The sequence below is a fragment of the Wolffia australiana genome, chromosome 9 (assembly GCF_029677425.1).
Source record: "Wolffia australiana isolate 7733 chromosome 9, ASM2967742v1".
In the NCBI taxonomy this organism is placed as follows: Eukaryota; Viridiplantae; Streptophyta; class Magnoliopsida; order Alismatales; family Araceae; genus Wolffia; species Wolffia australiana.
The window spans coordinates 14,039,319-14,061,884 of NC_135843.1; the positions used below are offsets into that span (position 1 = coordinate 14,039,319).

A 22,566-nucleotide genomic window follows, 5' to 3' on the forward strand; every position below is an offset into this window, starting at 1 on the left:
TGTCTCTGTCTATCTCTCTCTCTCTCTGTCTCTGTCTATCTCTCTCTCTCTCTGTCTCTCTCTCTCTCTCTCTCTCTCTCTCTCTCTCTCTCTCTCTCTCTCTCTCTCACACACACACACACACACACACACACACACACACACACACACACATGCAGGATGAGTGGGATTGACTCGGGTAGGTTGATTAATTCGGCTAGGTTGGATAAAACAGACCACAGTACACAATCAAATTCGAGAATTAAATCCGGTGTAAATACTGATGGTGCACCCCTTTCCTTGCTCGAGGGGGGTAGTACTGTCTTACAACCACCGTGTCAAAAACAAAGCAACAAGTTCAATAAATTCAAACTGGAAATCGCTAGAAGATTCAAAGACCTATTCCATTATTCGCTTGAAGATTCAAAATCTGAAAACAAATCCGACGGTGGTGGAAGAACACTCGAAGAATACTCAATGACGAACATAGGTCACCAAAGAGCATAGGTGTACCTTGGCACTAGATAGTGCCTGACGATTACGGGGAATTCTCATAGCGTCGATGATGAGCACGAAGCTGGACAGCGAGATGAGCGCGAGGGCATGGGCGAGCGGCGTGAATGCAGGAGTGGACGATCATGTTGTTGGGTGGGAGTGACCGTATGGTTGGGCGCGGCGGTGCGGGCAGCCGAAGGAGTGGAGGGCGTGGGCGATAGGGGTGCGGCGGGCGCGGCAGGTTGAGCGCGTGGGAATCCAGGGCGCGGCGGGTGTGAGTGGCCCTAGTGCGGCGAGCGCGGCCGGCATGCGCAGGCGGATAACCGGCGTGGGCTGCATGGGCGGTGGTCTGTGCGGGCGGCCTGCTCAGGCAGGTGGCCTGCAAGGGTGGCCTACGTGACGGGTGGCCTACACGGGCGGGTGGCCGGCGCGAGCGGCCTGCGCGGCGGGTGGCCTGCACGAGAGGCCTACGCAGGCGGTCGGCCTGCAAGGGACGGCTGGCCTGTGCGGGCGGCTTGCGTGGGTGACCTGCGCGGGCGACCAGCGTGACGGGCGACCTATGCGGGCGGTCTGGGCGACTGGCTTGCGTGACGGCGGTCTGCCCAGGTGAGCGGCCTGCAAGGGGCGGGTGGCCGGTGCGTGGGCGGATGCAACGATCAGAGAGCGACGACAAGGGTCATCCCAAGGCGGCGGCATCAGCGGTAGTGGCCGCGTCAGCGGTAGTGGCGGTGACGGCGGTTCGGAAGGTAAGAAGAGTAGGGCAAATCTCTCAAGAAGAAAATTTCAATTCTTGAAATAAATTCACTAAGTAGAAAATGCAACATTGGCCAATGTATAGGCCTTGGAGGAAAGAGAAAATAAGAATAAAAATAATCGTCATGTCGACGTAGGCGATGTGTCGACTTATCACGTCGAATGGTGATCCTGTAGTTGGCGTTAACGTCGTCACATGACGCGGGACATCTTGTGTGTAAGTGGAGGTGCATCCGATGCCCCTGTGTTGACGTGATCGCCATCAGGGTGGTTCTGCAATTGGCGTTGACGACGTGTCATGACGTGGGAAGTCTCTTGTGGTGGTGGAGGCACGTCTGAAGACGATGCCTTGACGTTATCGCCACCACTCTCTCTCTCCTCTCTCTCTCTCTCTCTGTGTTTGTGTCTCTCTCTCTCTCTCTCTCTCTCTCTCTCTCTCTTTGTGTTTGTGTCTCTCTCTCTCCTCTCTCTCCTCTCTTTCACTCTCTCTCTGTCTCTCTCTCTTTGTGTGTGTGTCTCTCTCTCTCTCCTCTCTCCTCTCTCCTCTCTCTCACTCTCTCTCTCTGTCTCTCTCTCTTTGTGTGTGTGTGTCTCTCTCTCTCCTCTCTCCTCCCTCTCCTCTCTCTCACTCTCTCTCTCTGTCTCTCTCTCTTTGTGTGTGTGTCTCTCTCTCTCTCCTCTCTCCTCCCTCTCCTCTCTCTCACTCTCTCTCTCTGTGTCTCTGTGTGTGTGTGTCTCTCTCTCTCTCCTCTCTCCTCTCTCTCACTCTCTCTCTGTCTCTCTCTCTCTCTCTCTCTGTGTGTGTGTCTCTCCCTCTCACTCTCTCTCTCTCCCCCCCCCCTCTCTCCCTCTCTGTGGCAATACACCTGATTCTAAGAATTACAACCAGAATAGTGGGAAAATCACACTAGGGAAACATGGTCTACCTAGATAAATATGGTTTATGAAGTTGGGTTTTCTAGGAATAGAGGAATATTGGAGTCTGAACTGATCTTTAATATTAACAGCTTAATATTCTTCATGTCATAACTTAGAACGATTTTTTACTTGACTCAAGCAGTCATTGTGGAGATGAGTCTGCCAGACACATTATCAAAAAAATATAAAAACCCATCTTCCTTACAAAAGTATATGAACACAAATATCTTATAATCAAACAAAACAAACAGTTTAGTTCAATGTTTGTGAAGTCATAGAGAAGAAAAAAAGTGTCCAGCAAACAAAACAAAGAGAATTACATAGTAGAGAATCCCACATAGTACATGCATATCTTATATGATATCATAGATAATAAGGGAAAATGAAGGTGGGTTGTGTTGGAGCAGTAAGAAAATTGAGTTAAAGATTATAACTTGGTATTAGGGAACGACATGTCCAGGACGTGACGCCCTGGACATGATGAGACGGATCACGATCCGTGACACGTCCGAGGATTTTGGAAAAATCCGTCACGTTCGCGCGTCATCGTTTGTGGAATCCCCGTCACATCCCCGTCAGCGGACGGCATGACCATCACATGTGACTGGAAAAACAATCATGCGGAGGAGAGAGAATTAGAGGGGCATATATCCAATTATCTTTGGACAGCATCCTTTTGCGCGCGTGAATTAATGCAGGGACTGTTCTGCAAAATGCCAAGAAATCGAGTTAGCATCACCACGTGGCAAAATCTCGGCCGTCGAATAGCTTAAATCTAACGATTTTTAAGCTTTTTTGGTCATTTTTAAAAATCCATCACGGCCGTAGTCCGTGACGGCCGTCCCGTCACATCACTCGTCCGAGGCCCCCCAACATTGTCGTGTCACCGTCACGCCCAATCCGTCATCCGTCATCCGTCACCGTCACGGGCCCCTAGTTTCATTATCATCATCGTCACATCACCCGTCACCGCCACATGTGACGGGAAAAACAACCATGCAGAGGAGAGAGAATTAGAGGGGCATACACATCCAATTATCTTTGGACAGCATCCTTTTGCGCGCGTGGATTAATGCAGGGACTTTCCTGCAAAATGCCAAGAAATCGAGTTAGCATCACCACGTGGCAAAATCTCGGCCGTCGAATGGCTTAAATCTAACGATTTTTAAGCTTTTTTGGTCATTTTTAAAAATCCATCACGGCCGTCGTCCGTGACGGCCGTCCCGTCACGTCACTCGTCCGAGGCCCCCCCGTCACCATCGCATCACTGTCACTCCCAGTTCGTCATCTGTCACCATCACCATATCGGGCTCTTAATTTAGTCACCGTCACGATCACGTCATCCATCAAATTGCCGTCACCGTGACGTGTGACGTGACAGATGATGGTTGGTAGTTAGAACGTTTATCATTTTGAAATTCTTCATCTTAAGTAGTTAGAACGAGTAAAGACTCTTCTTTTCTTCTATCATTCGTTGGAATAAGGTCAAAGGGCAACAAGGGGAGGAAGCGAGAGCCATGGCGACCAAAGAGAGCAGCAGCCCAGCAAAGGGTCCCAAGAAGGTGAACCTTTTAGATCACCACGCCATCAAGAATGCTCTCGACGAGACGATCTCCGAGGTATAAGACCGAATTTGAAGAAGAAAAACTCAAGATTTTTGTTTTTGATCCCCGATTTGTCAAGAATTTTAATTTTTCTTCGTTTTTTTTACCTGGGGATGTAGATCGTGACCAACAAAGGATACCCAGAAGACGTGAGGATGAGCAATCGAAGGCTGCTTGTCGGAGTCGTCGTCATCGGCGTTGCCCTAGTTGCCCAGTTCTACCCGAAGAAATTTCCGGAGAATAAGCATGTTCTCTTTGTATGCATTGGATTATATCCTTTTGTGGGTGCAGATCTCTGCTTCCTGAGATTTTATTTTGATTCGTGAATCTAATTTCGGTTGATTCAATTCATAAGTTCCTTGACTTGTTTCTCGCAAGTATATCGTTTTGAACGCGCTGTTGCAGGCTATAACCTACACGAAAGAGAAGAGTGCGATACTTTTCACTCACCCTCCTCCTGTAAGAACGCCATACTCTTTTTTCATTTGAATTTTGAAGGATCTTTTTCTGCGGACTATTTAAGAAACGAATTCTGACTGATATTTTCCGTATTTCGTGTCAAGAAATTTGACCTCATATCTTGGAATCGGTGATTTGCCCCCATATTTTGTGTATTTTTTGTTTTTTTTCTATTGACTCTAAGTTGTCCAACTCTCCTCATGTAAATTTGGCAGTAAAAAGCCTTTTGACTTGTTTAAAAACGGATTCAAATTTATATTTCCGTACATTTATGTCAAGAAAATTGTCCTAATATACTGAAGTCAGGGTTCTGATTTGCATATTAGAAATTTGATGTTCACTTGGTCACCTAATTCAGATCCTTTTTCCAGTAATTTCGGTCAGAAATCAAATAAATGCTTCTCATCCTATTTATTTCTGCCAAGTGGATTATTTTTATTTTTATTTAATCAAGTGAAACCGATGTTCTTTAAGATTTTGATTCATTGGCTTTACATGTTAATTTTTAGTCCTCGTTTTTGGAGTTTTAGTTTTTTATAGTTGAGGATAACTGAGGCAACTTGAGTCCAACTTCATATCCAGCTTGTCAACAAGCCATTTGATTCAGGAATTCGTCAGTTTGTGCTTGGTTATTTTTTTGAAGCATTTAATTAAAAAATGGAGATTTTTGTGTCTTGAAATGGATTATTGTCGTCTTCTACATATATTTGAGGCTATTATAATGCCGCCTTATTCTTTGTCCCTCTCCCTATCTGAGTTAAATGAGCAAAGCCTTGCAGCAAGTTTTCTTTTGAAAGTTTGTTTTGGGATAAGAAATTCAACTGTAGGGTTCGATTCATTTAAATTGGAGAGAGAGAGAGAGAGAGAAGTGAGTGACCCGACAATGGACCTCCTTAACAATATATAATCTAGGGAGACATATACTGTGCAAGATTTTGATTCAGCTGCATTCCATATGAATTTCGGTCATTGTTATTGGGGTTTTCCTTTTCAAGGGGTTATTTATTTTCTGATATGATTGAAAATTGGATGATTGTTGTGTCTCACTAGTAATCATCGTTGTGTTAATGCTCTAGACAATTACAAACTAGCGTCTGTTGTTGATTTATTTTAATGTGCTGGCTTAAATGAACTTTATGTTCGTTCCAAGTACTTCAAATGAAATTATTTTTCATTTTTTCAGGGATCTTTTCACACCACTGGGCTTATTGTATCAACTAAGCTTCCACGGTTTTCAGACTTGTTTACCCTGACCATAGCCAGTGCAGATCCAAATTCAATTTCCGCAAACAAGCCAGTTCAACTCACGAAAAGTGTCACAACATGGTCAGTACATTATTTAAATTGAAGAAGAATTGGTGAAGAAGCTACAGCTAAAGCGATTTCGGAGTTCCATAGCTGTTTGAGCTCTAAAATCAACATCATCATCGTCTGAAGCTTGTGTCAAGATGATGATTTTTCATTGTCATCATCATCTTGGCTGCAGAGAAACGAGGATGATGATTTTTTCACTGTCTCATGTCATCTGAGTGAGGCTAAAAGAGAGAGCGAGGAGAGAATATGATGACACAAACAGTCATTGTCATCATCATTTTATCTGCAGACAGGAGACGATGTCATCATAATCATCGTTATCCCGGTGAAGATAAATGCCTCCTTATCATTGCTGGATCCTATTGCAACTTTCGACATCCTTCTCAGTGCTTTTTATCCCCAACTTCTTTCCTCCACTCCTTAACAGACGGCTTGCCTCTTTGATGGGAAACACTACTGGGGATTGAGAAAATATCTAAATACCCCTAATTGACTGAAATAACAACATGTGCAGTAAAGGATTTGAGGATCTTATCGCATCCTTAACCCCATCATCTCTCACTAGTCGGTCTTGTCCTTATTTTCTTTGCTGCCCTCAATGGCAGGCTAATCTATTTAAAGGGAAACAGTTCTAGGGATTTGAGAAAGACCAAAATGCCCCTAGTTGATATGATGAAATAATCCCTGGAGGGGTTGAGGACCCTATTACATCATTCCCCACATTGTGCCTCATTAGGGCTCTTAATCTTTTACCCCTTCATTCCACTCCTGAATTGCTGGCTAGCCTGTATAAAGGAAAACAAAACTAGTCATCAGAAAGGCTCATGGAGGGGTGACGGATAACGGACGGAACTGTCTTTCAGTCAGTGACCCGTCGCAGATTCGGCAGTTTCATTCCATTTCTGTTAAAAGGGCCAGTCAGAAGAGTATGACTAAAATGTGAAGACAAAAGTTGTAAACCTACTCTAAATCACTAGTGCCCAATGACTGAACATAACAGAATGGAAGGTACAAAGGCTTTTGTTCTGTTTCCGTTCCAAGGTCAGGACAGATGACTGATGCCAATAAGGGAAGGAACAGATGATGGATCATTATCTATCAATGACCCTTAGCTGTAATGAAATAATCCTTGGAGTTGATGATCCAATCATATCATTTCCCTCATCCTGTCTCAACAATGCTTTTATCCTCATCTTTTTCAGGTTCACCAAAGATGGGCTTCTTGTTGAAGGTCTCTTGTGGAGGGACGTAGAGAAATTGGTTAATGATTATGCAGCTGAAAGCAAGGACAAATAATTTCTTAACTAATGGAGAACCTGGTTAACATTTATGCCACTGGGACATCAATTGTCATTTCTTGGGCTACAACACTCTTCTAAGTTTCAAGTGATTTACTCAAATGAACAAGAAATGACCGCAGTAAGTTTTTTGGTTTTTGTTGAACTAATAGATGAGTTTTTTACTTCTAGAATTTCAGTTCAACTTGGAGCGTTGGCTCATTTCTAAGACCAAATGTGTCATTACCCTTTTAGCCTTGTAAAGAAAGATAATCATTTGGTTGGACTTAGATAGTGTGTTAAAAATGTTTATAAGGATAGTTTTGCAGGACTTTAATCCATTATATATCTTCTCATCCCTGCTATGTCTAACTAAATCACATGGTGGTTTCTATTAGCGATCATGATGTGTTGCCAAAGTCAAATAATACTTTAACAATCATCTTTTATAGTCGATTGATGTATGATTTTTTATTGAACAAAGATGAGGGTAATTCGTATGTTGATAGGTTATGAAAGTATGAGGTCTACACAATCTACAATAATTTTTGCCTCTCTCATTAAGTAGCAAGAGTTAAAAGAGACCTGTAAAAGTAATATTTCAACTCTCACAAAAAGTCTTGTATGTTCAAATTAGACAAAACCTTCAGATATTAAATGTATCATTCTGCTACCACATTCAATTGTAGCATAGTTGTTTACTGCTATAAAAAAATGAATAAAAAATAAGTTTATCTTATAAGGATGTGATGTCTAATATACATCATATTGTCCTTTTGTATTCTCTTACAAAGTACATAGAGTTTTAGCAACAAGCCCATGCGATGGTATTATTTTAAACTCTCACAACAATAACTTACATAATGGAAATTACTTGCAAGTTAATCATTTGTTTTTAATGATGTCTAATATACAATTCATCTGTAAAATTTAGATGATCACAGCACCTTGTGAGAAACTAATTCAACCCTTGAGTTGCTCCTTGGAAGAATTTATTCAAGTCGTTGATGTGCCGAGTCTCTAAATCCTTCTACTCCTATGTGATGATAAAAAATTCTCTTCTTCGTCTCCAACTGTTCTAGAAGATCTATTAGATCCCTTCATCTTCAAGTCTCATTAGAGTGAGAAGAATGAGAAGAATGGGGAGGGTGCCTAGGTATTACAGTCATGTGCCTATATTGGGTGTTCCCTTTTATTTATAATTATTTAAGGAACTTTTCATAAAAGTCCTTATAGCTTAAGTATATCCAACAAAGTCAATAGATTGTATTTGAGTCGTTAGGCCTGTGCATTGATTTAGTGAATTAGCCTAATTAATTAATTAGGTTAGCATATAGTATATCCAACAAATTAATGATCGATTTAACTAAGTCAATAAGTTCACTTTTCATCTCGTGGGGAGACAAGCCACACCACATCCCCTAAAAGTTATAAAATTAATTGGTGAAATATCTCTAGGAACCTTTACCACCATCAGTTATGAGTATAATCCTTTGTTTATATTAGCCTCCCTAATGAGTAAGGTTATGGTTAGTTGTTAAACTTGATTCCTCATTTGTGTTAGTACTAATGTATAATATAGATGATTCAAGAATAACTTCTCCATTATCTCCAGTACCTTATCCAGGGATTAAATATGTCTTGTTCGCCATGTCAATCTCCTCATACTCCTAGGGACAAAATCCCTTCTTGACCACTCAATCACCTTATGTAACCCTTATTATATCTGAGTTTAGACTTATTAAAATCCTGTGATTAGGAACTTGTAACTTGTGGTCAAAATAAAATCGTTCATCCACATTATATATTTGGTGTCTCAGGTCATAAGATCACTACCATGGCACGAATCAATCTTGTTGAAGTTTATGAATATTACTTACTATTCAAGGCTACGTACATGTCAATTTATTAAATTATTTTCTTAGAGAGAAATCACCATGTGTCCATATTGTTTCCACACTAATGGCCACTTGATTAATCATACTTATCACAACTGTTGGATCAGACACATGGTGAAGATCATTGGAATAGAAATGTTTAGAATACATGTGTAAAATTAGGTATCATTGAATGATGCTTTCATCATCATTCACTAGGCTTTTGTACATATTCGATGACCTCATTATGGACATCAAATGAGAATAATAAAAAATCAATATTTATTTTAATGAACATAAAATAATTTAGAAGTATAATCAATTGAAGACCACATAATACCAATTAGAGAAGTCCACTAGTACAAAATAGATTGACATGAACTCAACAAGTGAAGGATGAAGGGTTTTCCTTATCTTGAAGGATGAAGTGTAAATATTGACCATAAATTCAATCACATTTCATCTCTTGTTTAGTATTCATTAACTAATATATTATTATTCTGCTCATGTGATACTTATGATGAATTGTGTAGATATACTATCAAACTTTGTGAATCATAATGAGATCGTAATATGGATATCACTATTCTTTAAGCATGTGATCTGAATTTTCTAATTCAAATGATACTCTAGAAGGACATCTAGATACACAGGAAGCATAGGATTATATATTCTCTCTCATATTATTATTATGGACAATATCTAAGGATAACTAGCATCTGCACTAAGGATATATAACGAGTACTCTTTTGTGGGAAGAGTTCACTAAATTGATCCATGTGAATCCCTGAATGGTATTTTCCAAATTTTAAATTAGATTGATTCATTTATCACTGGTGTACATATTCCATAGACCTGAGCCACAAAATATGTCTTTGTAGATGAACAATTGTACTATGCTATACATAGTTCAATTTTATTTTTAGTCTTCCGCTGCACGAATGGTTAAAGATTTGTCTTAAATAAAGCTATAGAACTCACGATCTGCATTATTCATAACCTTTGTCTAACATTCCATGTTCCCAAATTCAATTTCAAGGATAAATAAAATTTTAAAAATTCATTCAAGATAATTAACTCATAAACAGATAGTGTACCAACATGTGCTTAATGAAGATTAGTTATTATTTGTCTTTGATTTATTTATACATACATACTTGAAATATATATATTATTCTGACTTCAAAGAATAGGTACTTTAAAACATAATTATGAATATGTTGATGGATATTATGTGGTCATCAAGCCAAATCGCACCATATTTTTATTTAGTTCATTGAATAAAATATTGTGTTCATTATTATTCAAGTGTGATATTTATAATAAAGTCTGTGAATACATGCAATGACCTAGTGAACTATAATGATATCAAAATACAGTGATCACTAGTCTTAAATATGTATTCTAAATATTCTTATTTGATGGATAATAGAGATGGACATTTAATTATGCAGATAGAATAGAACTAACTAATCCTACTTATATGATAAGTATAGTTGATCTTGTGGATATTAGTGTGGCGACACTAAGGACAGATAGTGGGTGTTCTTTCGAGAAAGAGTTCACTGCATTGATCCAAAGAATTCCTTAATTGTATATGCCTAAATGTCAATCAGGTTGATTCATGTCGTAGTTGTATAAGTGATACATTAACCTGAGACACCAAGGACATATCGCGAATGGATGACTACATTTTGATTATGAATTACGGGCCTCTAATCATGGGATTCAAACAAGTCATAGCTCAGATGTAGTAAGAAATTCAAGGAGGTGATTGAGTGGTCAACACAAGATCATCCACCCTCAGTATAAGAGGTGATAGACTCAAGGAAGATGATACAAAAAATTCCTAGCCTAGGTAGTAAGGATAATGGAGAAGGCATTCTCTAATGATCCCTGTTATGTATCAGTACAAATCGAATGACAAATTAGGGTTTGATGATCAACTATACCCTAAGGCATTCGAGAGTCTTGCGCGGATGATGGATTATACATATCGGTAACTGATAATGGTAAATTGATGGAGGACCATCTCGAGGACGACACCATGATGACGAAGAACCATCTCGAGGATGACGCGACGTAACGTCGTCAGCCACACTGAGCAGCTCGCGCCGACGCTCGCCACCCGGGTTTAAGTACCCCGCGTAAGAACTTTTATCTTTTTACTTATGCTCATTTTCATGTGTGTTTATATTTTCGGATTCGTGGACTGGGCCAATGTTGTTGGGCCCCGTCCTCGTCGTTTTTACTTTTTATGTTTGTATTTTGAATTTTTAAGGAGAGGCTGAACCACGTCTCGCGATGGTTCATCCTCTCCCACGTTCACTTGGCACCCATCCTCACTATATAAGGGGATGGCATGCCCAAGGAACACCTTGGAGTCATTGTTGAAAATTTTATTCACAATTCGTCTCCCCCCTATCGTAGAGAGTAGTGTAGGGGGTTTGGCTAGCCCCACCCCACGTCGAGATCACTCCGTGGGTAGAGCCCACCTCTCTCCCGTTGAGATCACTCCGTGGGAGACGTGTTAAAGCGCACCATCGAGATCACTCCGGTGCGAGGAAAGAGTTTCAAGAAGCCGCCGCCATCAAGAATCGAAAGAGGCCTTCGTCGAGATTACTCCGGGGGTCTTGGGAGATTCAAGAAACGTCGCCGACACGCCATCAACCGGGGAAATCTGCTCCGCCGAGGGAGCACACCCTAGATCCATCAAGAACTCCTCTTTCTTGGAGGGTTCTTGGTTGTTACAGTTCAAGAAAGCCATTTCTTGGTACCTTTTCCCACCTCCACCATCCATTCCCCTTCCCATCGCGTTCTTGATCCCTCCTACCACGTTCTTGATCCATTTCCCCGCGTTCTTGATCCCTTCTTCCATGTTCTTGATCCATTTCCCCGCGTTCTTGATCCCTTCTACCACGTTCTTGATCCATTTCCCCACGTTCTTGATCCCTTCTTCCACGTTCTTGATCCATTTCCCCGCGTTCTTGATCCCTTCTTCCATGTTCTTGATCCATTTCCCCGCGTTCTTGATGCCCTCCTCCCACGTTCTTGACCATTTCTTCCCCCCCCCCTTCCCCACGTTCTTGATTCACCCAATTCTTAACCCTCTTCACCCTTGCACCCCTTCCCCTTTCCCTTCCAACCTTTCTTAACTGTCCGCCCTCTCCCTCTTTCTTGAACTTCTTACCCCACCGTCCTCACCCCTTCGCGCCCTGATCCTTCTCCTTCGCTCGCCCGTGTCATCCACCCCGCCACATTCCCCTGCGCGCGCGCCACCGCGCCTTTCTAGCTGCGCGCGACAAGCGCCTTGCGCCCACCCGCGCGCGCGCCCCGCGGCGGCGCCAGCCTGCATGCGCGACAAAGGTCGGCCGACCCAACATCACCGAGTGCCTTCGCCACCAGGCTGGGAAACCTGCTGACCGGAACGTGTCGTCGCTTATCGATCGTACGACCCGACCCGTCCACATCTCGCCTTCAACTCGACGGGATTACACGAACGCCTTGGACTAGCAATACCCAAAGGTCAGTCTCGTCTCCCCTCCATATTTCCAGCATTGTTATCTTCTTCAGTCTCGTCTTCCGCTATCGCGTCCTCTGCCATTATTGTCGTCATGAATCTCGGATAGGATAGCCACCGTCGTCGAGTGTAGGAATTCTTGAGGTTGAAGGATTCTCGCTTGATTTTTAGACGCCGAACATTCGTGGGCCGTAAAACGCCCCTCACTAATTGGTCGTCTAGTAGGTCTAGCGGGTCATTGGGAGTCTGATCCTAGGATCATTCCCCTCGTTGTCCGGCGTGAGTTACACCTCTCACCCAACGATACCTACAACTGCTCATTCGTTCTTTCATTTCATCAGCTTGAATCTCACGCATCCATTCATTCCCTGTGACATAATACGAGCCGCTCGATCCCGGACGACATCGTATTACATCATAAATGTTCCGTGAGAGAGTTCAAACACTTCAGCATCTTCTAGAGCACGAGGTGTAGCTTGGCACCCCATTGGCTGGAAATTAACTTATCGATGAGGTTAAATTCATCATTAGTTAACTAATCTATATGTTGATATAGTTGATTAATAAGGTTGGCCAATAATTTTAATTGGGCCACTAAATTTATTAGCTAGAATGATACATGGGCTCAGAGGGTCACACATTAGATCATAAGGGAATTAGTGAATATATTTTACTTGAAGGATTTTTGAGAAAAATCTTAAGTAAAATATGATTAGGGAAAGGGGCACCCATTTTAGGCACCCAGGCCAGCCAAAGCTGGGATCCCGACCCCTTTCTCTATTATGTTCGCTTCTTTACTCAACCAAGGAGAAAGTCTTCATGGTGAGAAGATCTTCAAGATTTTTAAGAGGAATTAGAAAAGAAGAAGTGGAGATCCAAGAGCAACATAATTGCGTGGATACTTTTAGGGGCAGGGCACGTGAAAAACTTAAGAACAATCTCAAAATATGCAATTCAAGGGTGGAACAAGTTCCCCACAAGGCGCATATGATGTATTTGTTTTAAAGATCAATTTTGAATTGATAAATGCTATCGCTGCATAGAAAAGAATGTTTTGTATCATTGAACCATGGCACCTGAACCCAACATACGTGTTGGGTCAATCTGCTTCTTGTTATGAAATTATATAATGCTATCCAATGGGACAATACTGAAAAACTCTTTCTATCCTCAGGCATCTCGATTCACTATAGTTAATATTGATTACTGAGAGTTGCGGATGCCTCATGGGTTTCTAAGACTCAATAAAGTTACCATAAATGTTTGGTATTTTTGTTACAACGTGATTTTAAATTTCACAAAATTTCAAGAATTTTGATTAAGCCCAATGCTAAACTGTCTCTCTCAATCATAAAAATTCTATCTTTGGTGTCTAATTTTTATTGTTAGACATTAACATTATAGCAACAATGTTTTTATTGACTCTTGTTAATATTTTTTAAAAAATTTTAAAAACATGTCCAACAGTTAGAAACATCATAAAATTTTCATGTATCCTTGAGTGAGTAAGAAATATTTCGTTGTCAAAAAATTCTTACCATATTTTTATGATATGATATCAACAAAGTTCATATAAACTCAAGTAAATGTACTAAATATATATGTTTTAGTTTAATAAATCGTCTCATCAGTGATTAAGATGATATGAAAGGACTAGGCTCACAAGAACTTGTTTTGTAGCCTGAAATTTTCAACCTTCGGAATAATTAAATACGATCAATATCTGATACGTACTACCCCAGCAAGTATTAAAAAACCCTGCATTAGGATTCTAGTCAAAATATCAACTTCATGGTTTTTTATGCTCATAAAAAATAAGCAAGAAGTCTTCAAGTCTGTTAAATGTTTTAAGTAGTATCATTTGTGGATGGGAGTGGACTGATTTTAAGAGGCAAACTAGCAGAAATAGAGACTTATATTTTTCTAAGTGGTCCTTTGAAAATAAAGTTTGTATCTGAGTCAGAAAAAATAAAAAAATCAGAACCCAATTCAACTCCTTGTTTTAGGTAATGCTCAGATATTCTTGTGAACACATTTTCTCCACAACCCATTCATTAATATTTTTCATTGTAGGGATCAAAGTGAAAATCAGATTAGATTAGAAATTCAGAAGCAGTTTAAAACTTTAAACCAGAAAATAAACACTTATTATGATTGAAATCAAATTATTTTACACAGAAACTTATTACGTTGTACAATCATATTTCCCTGACAATTATTAAGGAAAGAAACTATGAAATACACCACATTTAGATGTATGATTTGATATGAAGCAGTTGATTATATTTTAAAACTAGATGATAAATACAACATAGATATGAAACTGAAGTATATTGCATGGATTTTTTTAGGTTGAAAAAACATAAATAATGCAAATAAATTTGTATTATTTAGGAAAGAAAATAAATGTTTCAATGGTTTGATGATCAATCATAAATAAATTTGTTGGCTATGAAACCATGAATCAGTTGAAGATTTGAAAACTGATAAATAAGCACATCATTTTACATGAAACTGAATTACTTTGCACAGAACATAATGTGGTTAAAGAATCATAATAAGCCAGAGTAGAGTTCAGGAAATAATGCAAATGTTTCGACGGTTTAATGATTAACCGTAAACGTATAATTAAAATTAAGAGGTTGAATATTATAAATTTCTAAATAAATAGATCAGATTTACTGGAGCAGAGTTCAAGAATGAAAAAATATATTTTTATTCAATCTGTTTAATCATCAATCAGAAAAAAATCAGTTTGCTATCAAAGAGATGGAATTCTCTTAACCAGAAGATTTCCTATTTCTAATTAATTTTAATAGAGACTCTAGAATTTCTTAATTATAGTTCAATCAATGAAGTTTCATATGCTTAAATCAAAACTTCATCAAAAACTGGTTCATTAATCATAAGATTGATCCATCAAGAACGTCGCTTTTGCGATTTCTTGCAAAGGGACTGATCCGATGCGTGGAAGCGACAGAATTTGGCAGGATTCCTCGCCAAATCATGTTATTTAGTTTCTTGGGATCTGGCGATCGTACTATACAGCTCGGCAAATCGACCCAGTAAGGCTGGGAAAAGCAAGGCGATGGATTCCAGTTCTAGCGTGGTTATTCTAGTCCTAGCATTGTTCTCGGTGTCTTCCTTGGCAATGGGGATTGGTGGGGAAGATTACGTTCGACCCCCGCCGCGGGATACTCTGATATCCCCTATTGATAGAACGAGGGCCTCTTCGGATCCGCAACAAGTAATGATCTTGCCCCAATTGTTCTGCGCTTCTGGATTTTTTTTGAAGATTTTCTCCCTGATTTCGTTGATTTTCATGCAAAATCGGTGTTTTTTAGCTCTTTTTCCTCGTATTTTGGAAGAAAATTAGTAATCAATGATCAGTACGTCTGAATTTAGCAGTCTTTGTATGATTTGATCGTTGATCGAATGTTGAATTCATTGTCTTCGTTCTTTGCAAAGAAGCATCTGACATCACCCTAATTAGTTTTACCGTAATACGAAAATTTGATCTGTCAAAGTTTCTGCTCTCTTTTGTGTCTATGTTGACGACCAAATGAAATATTCGCCTCTAATCTTCCTTCCATTTATCCTGATGATACCAATTTCTCTCCCAAGTTCTTATTATTATCTAGAATTAGAGTTTGTAATCGAATAAAAATTTGTAGTTCAGATTCCTTGGGTCCAATTCATCTAACTGGAAATTTTGAACTGATGACTGGTAGACCTGGAAATTCGGATTCTGTTGATTGCATTCTAACTGGACTTTCTGAAGTGGGGTTTATTAAAATATTGTAAGAGGATTTCTCAGGCAGAGTTTTTGAATTTTTTCAGGATATCAGAACGTTTTTCCACCTCTTACTCGGATTGATGCATGGATGTTTGAAAATTTTGGGCAATATTTCATAAAAACCATGAAAGTTGCATGTTCTGGCCCCCCAAACTCATTCCTGCCGAAATAATAATATGCAACAAAACTTTCATCAAAAGGAATATGTTTTGAAGTCATTACTAGTCCTCATTCCGTCAGATGCTAATTACTTGTCTTTATATAAGTTTCCTTTTAAATAGATGTAGCCCTGACCTTATTAGGCCAGAAGAGAACTTGTTGTTGAATTGCCTGGATGGAGCCTGTGACCAGTGTTGCTTCTATCTTGCATGGATGTTTGAAAATTTTGGGCAATATTTCATAAAAACCATGAAAGTTGCATGTTCTAGCCCCCCAACTCATTCCTACCGAAATAATAATATGCAACGAAACTTTCATCAAGAGGAATATGTTTTGAAGTCATTACTAGTCGGCGTTCCGTCAGATGCTAATTACTTGTCTTTATATTTGCTTCTATTTTGCTCCCCAATCCCTCTTCCTCTCTCTACCCTTCCAGTGTCACTTATTCTTATGGAGATCTACCCGAAGTATCCACCAGCCTCCATCCATATGATGTGTCCTCATTCCAAATGACCAAAATACCCCTGGCAGGATAGAGGATTTCTCTCTCTCTCTACCCTTCCAATGTCATCCCCTATGGAGACTCACCCAAACTTTCCACCAGCCTCTGTCCATATAAAGTGTCCTCATTCCAAGTGACCAAAATACCCCTGATGATTGTATCTTGCCCTCCTATCCCCGTTTCTCTCTCTACCCTTCCATTGTCATTTATCATTTATGGAGACATACCCAAGCTCGTTATTGGGCTCTCTGCAAATGATGAAAATATTTCTGAAAGGGTTTGGGGATTGTATCTTGCTCCTTATCTCTCTCTCTCTCTCTTAACCCTTCCAATGTCATTCTCCATGGAGACTTACTCAAGCTCTCTCTCTATCAGGCTCCATCTTTATAGAGTGTCCTCATTTCTTTCAAAAATAAAAATACAAAGTGTCATCTTTGCAAATGTTAAGCATATCCCTGTCAAGTTTTGGAAATTTACCATGAACCCAATTGACTCTTGACTCATTTACTTTATTTTCAGGTTCACGTCTCGCTGGCTGGGTCGAACCACATGAGAATCACATGGATCACCCCCCGCGAATCACCATCCTCCTCAGTGGTCAATTATGGAAAGTCCAGCAGGAACTACACATCCATTTCTAAGGGAGAAAGCTCCTCCTACAGCTTTATATTTTACAAATCAGGAAATATCCATCATGTTGTCATCGGCCCTCTTGAAGATAACACAGTTTATTACTACCAATGTGGACAGCAAGGGCCTGAGTTTCGTCTAAAGACACCACCAGCGCAGTTCCCTGTCACCTTCACCGTCTCCGGCGACATGGGCCAGACTGGTTGGACTTCATCTACTCTAGATCATATGAAGAACTGCGAGTATGATGTGCATCTGCTTCCTGGAGATTTATCTTATGCGGATTATCAGCAAAATCGATGGGATTCGTTTGGTGATTTGGTTGAGCCATTGGCGAGCTCGAGGCCGTGGATGGTGACTCAGGGCAACCATGAGAAGGAGTATATGTCATTCTTGGTCTCTGAGTTTAGGGCATTCAATGCTAGGTGGAGGATGCCGTTTGAAGAGAGTGGGTCACCTTCGAATCTTTTCTATTCCTTTGATGTCGCCGGGGCTCATGTGATTATGCTGGCTTCTTATGCGGATTACGGCGGTGGTTCTCAGCAGATGGCCTGGCTCAAGGTTGTAACTGATCTTTGTGTTCATCTTCCTCTTCTCTCCTTTTATCTCTTTGTGTGCATATCTCTCTTTATATTTATTGTGTTTCAATGAATCAATGAATCAATAAATCTCTCTCTATATATATGTCTTTCTTTCATCAAACCTATGGAGATTAGGTGAGATAGCAACATTATAGTTCCTGTCTCTCTTTTCATTTCTTAGTTTTGAACAAACCAATGGAGATTTTGTGAGTCAGTATCCTATATCGCTATCTCGCTCTATTTATTTATTTTCTTTCATTAAACCCATGGAGATTAAGTGGGACAACAACTTTATAGCTCCTCTCTCTCTCATGTACTTTGTTATTTGGTTTATAATGAGGTCTTTAAAAAACAATCATCTGTAGGCTGACCTTGCCAAGGTGAACCGGAAGAGAACACCGTGGCTGCTGGCCCTGTTCCATGTTCCCTGGTACAACAGCAACCGCGCCCACCAGGGTGAGGGAGATGGAATGAGAGCTTCCATGGAACCCTTTCTTACTGCAGCCGGCGTAGACCTTATTTTAGCCGGCCATGTCCATGCTTATGAAAGGACGGTGCGCCAGAAAAAGCCTTAAAGCCACCTCTCTCTCTCTCTCTTCTCTCACACATGCACTCTATCATGCTTTTCCCTCTCTCTCTCCCTCTCTCTTCTCTCTTTCTTATTCTCTCTCCTCTGACACACACACACTCTATCTCTTTCTCCATTTATCTTTCTCTTCACTATCTCTCATGCGCACACACTCTATCTCTTTCTCCATCTACCTTTCTCTTTTCTCTCTCTCACGCGCACACACTCTATCCCTCTCCTCTCTCACACACATACACTCTCTCTATCTCTCTCCTCTCTCTCTCTCATCCACACACTCTCTATCTTTATCACATACACTCTCTCTCTATCTTTCTCACACACACTCTCTCTCTATCTTTATCATACACACACACTCTCTCTCTGTCTCTCTCAGTCTTGCACTCACACAAACGCACTATCTCTCTCTTTCTCCCTCAATCTCTCCTCTTCTCTCTCTTTACAACTTTCTAACACTTTGTTTCACTCATCTCTCTCTCTTTCTCCCTCGATCTCTCTCCCTCTCTCTTTCTGTCTCTCTCTCACTCTCTTTCACTCCATTCTCTCTCTCTTCCTCCTCTCTCTTTTTGTCTCTCTCTCACATTCTCTTTTGTTCCTCTTTATCTCTCTCTTTCTCCCTCGATCTCTCTCCCTCTCTCTTTCTGTCTCTCTCTCACTCTCTTTCGCTCCATTCTCTCTCTCTCTTCCTCCTCTCTCTTTTTGTCTCTCTCTCACATTCTCTTTTGTTCCTCTTTATCTCTCTCTTTCTCCCTCGATCTCTCTCCCTCTCTCTTTCTGTCTCTCTCTCACTCTCTTTCGCTCCATTCTCTCTCTCTCTTCCTCCTCTCTCTCACATTCTCTTTTGTTCCTCTTTATCTCTCTCTTTCTCCCTCGATCTCTCTCTTTCTGTGTCTCTCTCACGCTCTCTTTCACTCTTATCTCTCTTTGTCCCTCTATCGCTCTCCTCTCTCTTTATGTCTCTCTCACACTTTCTTTCACTCTTATCTCTTTGCCCCTCTATCGCTCTCCTCTCTCTTCATGTCTCTCTCACTCTTTCTCGCACTCTTATCTCTCTTTGTCCCTCTATCGCTCTCCTCTCTCTTTATGTATCTCTCACACTTTCTTTCACGCATCTCTCTCCTCTCTCTTGATGTATCTCTCACATTTTCTTTCACTTATCTATCTTCCTCTGTCTCTCTCTTCCTGTGTTTTCTGTCTCCGTCGCACTCTCTTTCACTCGTCACTCTCTCTCTTTCTATCTTTCTATCTTTCTCCCTCCATCTCTCTTCTCCTCTCTTTTTCACTCTTCTCTCTCTCTTTCTCCCTCTATCTCTCTCCTCTCTCTTTCACTCTTCTCTCTCTCTCTTTCTCCCTCTATGGCTTTCCTTCTCTCTTTCTGTCTCCCTTTTACTCCTCTCTCTCTCCTTCTATCTCTCTCCTCTCTATTTCACTCATCTCTCTCTATCTCGCTCCTCTCTTTCACTCTTCTCTCTCTCGCACTCTCTTTCACTCTTCTCTCTCTCTATCTTTCTCCCTCTGTCTCTCTGCTCTCACTTTCTTTCTCTTTCACACTCTCCTCCTCTCTTCTCTCTTTCGTTCTCTTTATCCCTCTACTTCTCTCCTCTCTCACACAAAATCTTTTTCTCTATCTGTCTCTGTCTCTATCTATCTCTCACACACACATTCTCTCTCTATCTCTCCTTGTCTCTCTCACCCGCACGCTCCCTCTCCCTTTATCCATCTATTTCTCTCCTTCTGTATCTCACACACATTCGTCTCTTTATCTCTATCTCTCTTTCTCCCTCTCTCTCTCTACCTCACATTCTCTTTATCTTTTCCATACATCTATCTCTCTTGCAGGAGAGGATTGCCTCCGGGAGGCTGGACCCTTGTGGGGCGGTTCATATAACTATAGGTGATGGGGGAAACAGAGAAGGCTTAGCAACACGGTAAACTTTCTCTTGTTCATTATATTTCTCTCTTTCTCTCTCTCTTATTTTGCTAAACATATCCTCTAAATAGGGGAAAACAGAAGAGAACCATTTACGGATAATCTTACCATAAATGTATGTAGCTAGACTCTAGGGGTAGGCCTGTAGACTCTCTCTGTCTCTCTCTCTCTAATTTTGGATAAACTCGTCAAGGAAAGAAGAGAGAGAAAGCATGGGGCCTTCATTTAGTAATGTTAGGTTGCTATAGCCAAGAGGATTTACATCCTCTCATTTTATCTTCCGCTCTCACTAATTATGGAAAAGCCCAATCCAAAATGGAATGGAGGTAGAGTATGGGATCTTCCTCACTTAGCAGGGATGGTCAGCCAACGCGGGAAAACACTTATTTTATCTCTATTTATCTTTCTTCAATCTCTTGCTAATTTATGGAAAAACCCAACCCGTCATGGAGATTAGGGAACAGATGGGAAGAAGAGAGTATGGGGGGCCTCCATGTATTGCTAATTATGTTAATGATGTAGGTACTTAGAGACTGAACTAATCTGTCACCCAACAGGATAAACTCTCTCAAACACACACTCTCTCTCTCAAAGGCACACTGTCTTTCTTATCTGTCAAACACCCACTCTCTCTCTCTCTCAAACATTCTCTCTCTTATCTGTCAATTACCCTCTCTCTCCCTCTCAAACGGTCTCTCTCTTATCTCTCAATCATTCACTCTCTCCCTCTCAAACAGTCTCTCTTATCTCTCAATCACTCTCTCTCTCAAACAGTCTCTCTCTTATCTCTCAAATAACCACTCTCTCCCTCTCAAACAGTCTATCTCTTATCTCTCAAACACCCACTCTCTCCCTCTCAAACAGTCTCTCTCTTATCTCTCAAACACCTACTCTCTCTCCCCTTCTCTACCTCTCTCTCCCTCTCTCTCTCCCTCTCTCTCTCTCCCTCTCTCCCTCTCTCTCCGTCTCTCTCTCCCTCTCTCTCCCTCTCTCTCTCCCACTCTCTCTCCCTCTCTCTCCCTCTCTCTCTCCCTCTCTCTCTCTCTCATCTCTGAAACACACACTCTCCCTCTTAAACAGTCTCTCCTTCTCAAACAACTCGCTCATTCTCAAACAGTTTTTCTCCCTCCCTCTCTCCCAACCTATCATGGAATTAGGGGGAAATCAGAGAAAATGACAGAGTATGGGGTCTCCAATAATTGTTCATATTTTTCATTAATGTAGGTACTTGGAGCCTAAACCAAGATGGTCAGCCTTCCGGGAGGCAAGCTTCGGCCACGGCGAGCTCCAGATTATGAATGAAACTCACGCGCTGTGGAGCTGGCACCGGAACGATGACGATGAGCCGGTCCTATCTGACCATGTGTGGATTACCTCGTTGGCCGGCTCCGGTTGCCTACTATCTACACACATCAATCTGTCTAAATTTGATAAGATCTCTACTGGCCCATAACTAGCCCGTTACTCGCCCTTGTCTTTTCCTAAATTTGATAACATCAACCAGTCTAAATTTGATAAGATCTCGTCGACACGGCAGCTGATGGGATTGTTAGTAAAGAGGGTTGCCTCTTTTGTGAGGGTGATAATTTAAGTTTATTAGATTAATGATATTTCTAGTCCTAATTAAGGAATGTATGGTTCTGTAAGTTCAAGACTTGAAATGGAAAGTGAATTGATACTGATTATTGTTTTCTGAATGAGGAATAGATGTTTTTGCTGATTCAAAGTTCATTGATTTTTTTGGAGTTGAACCAAAAATGAATTAGAATAATGATATTTTTTGTTCTATTGAGGAAAATATAATTAACTGCTGTTCCATGTTAATTGTTTTTTGGGACTTGAACTGGAAAATGAATGCTAATACAATTTATTCGAAAGAGGAACATATGGTTATGCCGATTACAAGTTCATTGATTTATGTTGGACTTGAAACTGAAATTAATTAGAATACTGATAATTTTTGTCCTACTGAAGAATATATGGTTTTGTCAGTTCCAATTAAATTTCTTTTTGGAAGTTGAATTGGGACATTTATCCGTGACAATAGTTTCATTCAAATGAGGAAAATATAGTTATGTTATCTTAATTTATATTCATTATTAGAGAACTTGAAGCTGAAATTTGGTAATATTGGATTTTTTCCAAATATGGAATACATGGTTCTGTAAGTTCAAGTTAATTGTTTT

The 22,566-nt window shown here is 40.6% G+C and overlaps 2 protein-coding genes across 2 annotated transcripts; both read left to right on the forward strand.

Moving 5' to 3' along the window:
• The first annotated feature begins 3,602 nt into the window (after window positions 1-3,602).
• On the forward strand, window positions 3,603-6,993 carry LOC144707767 (Microsomal signal peptidase 25 kDa subunit (SPC25)). The gene is made up of 5 exons (XM_078581008.1): window positions 3,603-3,764; window positions 3,869-4,020; window positions 4,127-4,208; window positions 5,392-5,534; window positions 6,725-6,993. Exons 1-5 carry the CDS (start codon window positions 3,663-3,665, stop codon window positions 6,816-6,818), a joined length of 573 nt encoding a protein of 190 aa, XP_078437134.1. The 5' UTR covers window positions 3,603-3,662; the 3' UTR covers window positions 6,819-6,993.
• Window positions 6,994-15,093: 8,100 nt separating this feature from the next.
• Window positions 15,094-22,077, forward strand: PAP18 (purple acid phosphatase 18). The gene is made up of 5 exons (XM_078580758.1): window positions 15,094-15,443; window positions 17,173-17,844; window positions 18,230-18,418; window positions 20,290-20,378; window positions 21,605-22,077. The coding sequence occupies exons 1-5, from the start codon at window positions 15,285-15,287 to the stop codon at window positions 21,831-21,833; spliced, it is 1,338 nt and encodes a 445-aa protein (XP_078436884.1). The 5' UTR covers window positions 15,094-15,284; the 3' UTR covers window positions 21,834-22,077.
• The last annotated feature ends 489 nt before the right edge of the window (window positions 22,078-22,566 follow it).

Coding starts and splice junctions, on each gene's coding strand:
- LOC144707767 (XM_078581008.1), top strand. CDS start 3,663: ATGGCGACCAAAGAGAGCAGCAGCCCAGCAAAGGGTCCCAAGAAGGTG. Junction 3,765..3,868: donor TCGACGAGACGATCTCCGAG/GTATAAGACCGA, acceptor CTGGGGATGTAG/ATCGTGACCAACAAAGGATA. Junction 4,209..5,391: donor TTTTCACTCACCCTCCTCCT/GTAAGAACGCCA, acceptor TCATTTTTTCAG/GGATCTTTTCACACCACTGG.
- PAP18 (XM_078580758.1), top strand. CDS start 15,285: ATGGATTCCAGTTCTAGCGTGGTTATTCTAGTCCTAGCATTGTTCTCG. Junction 17,845..18,229: donor AGCAGATGGCCTGGCTCAAG/GTTGTAACTGAT, acceptor AATCATCTGTAG/GCTGACCTTGCCAAGGTGAA. Junction 20,379..21,604: donor AGAGAAGGCTTAGCAACACG/GTAAACTTTCTC, acceptor TCATTAATGTAG/GTACTTGGAGCCTAAACCAA.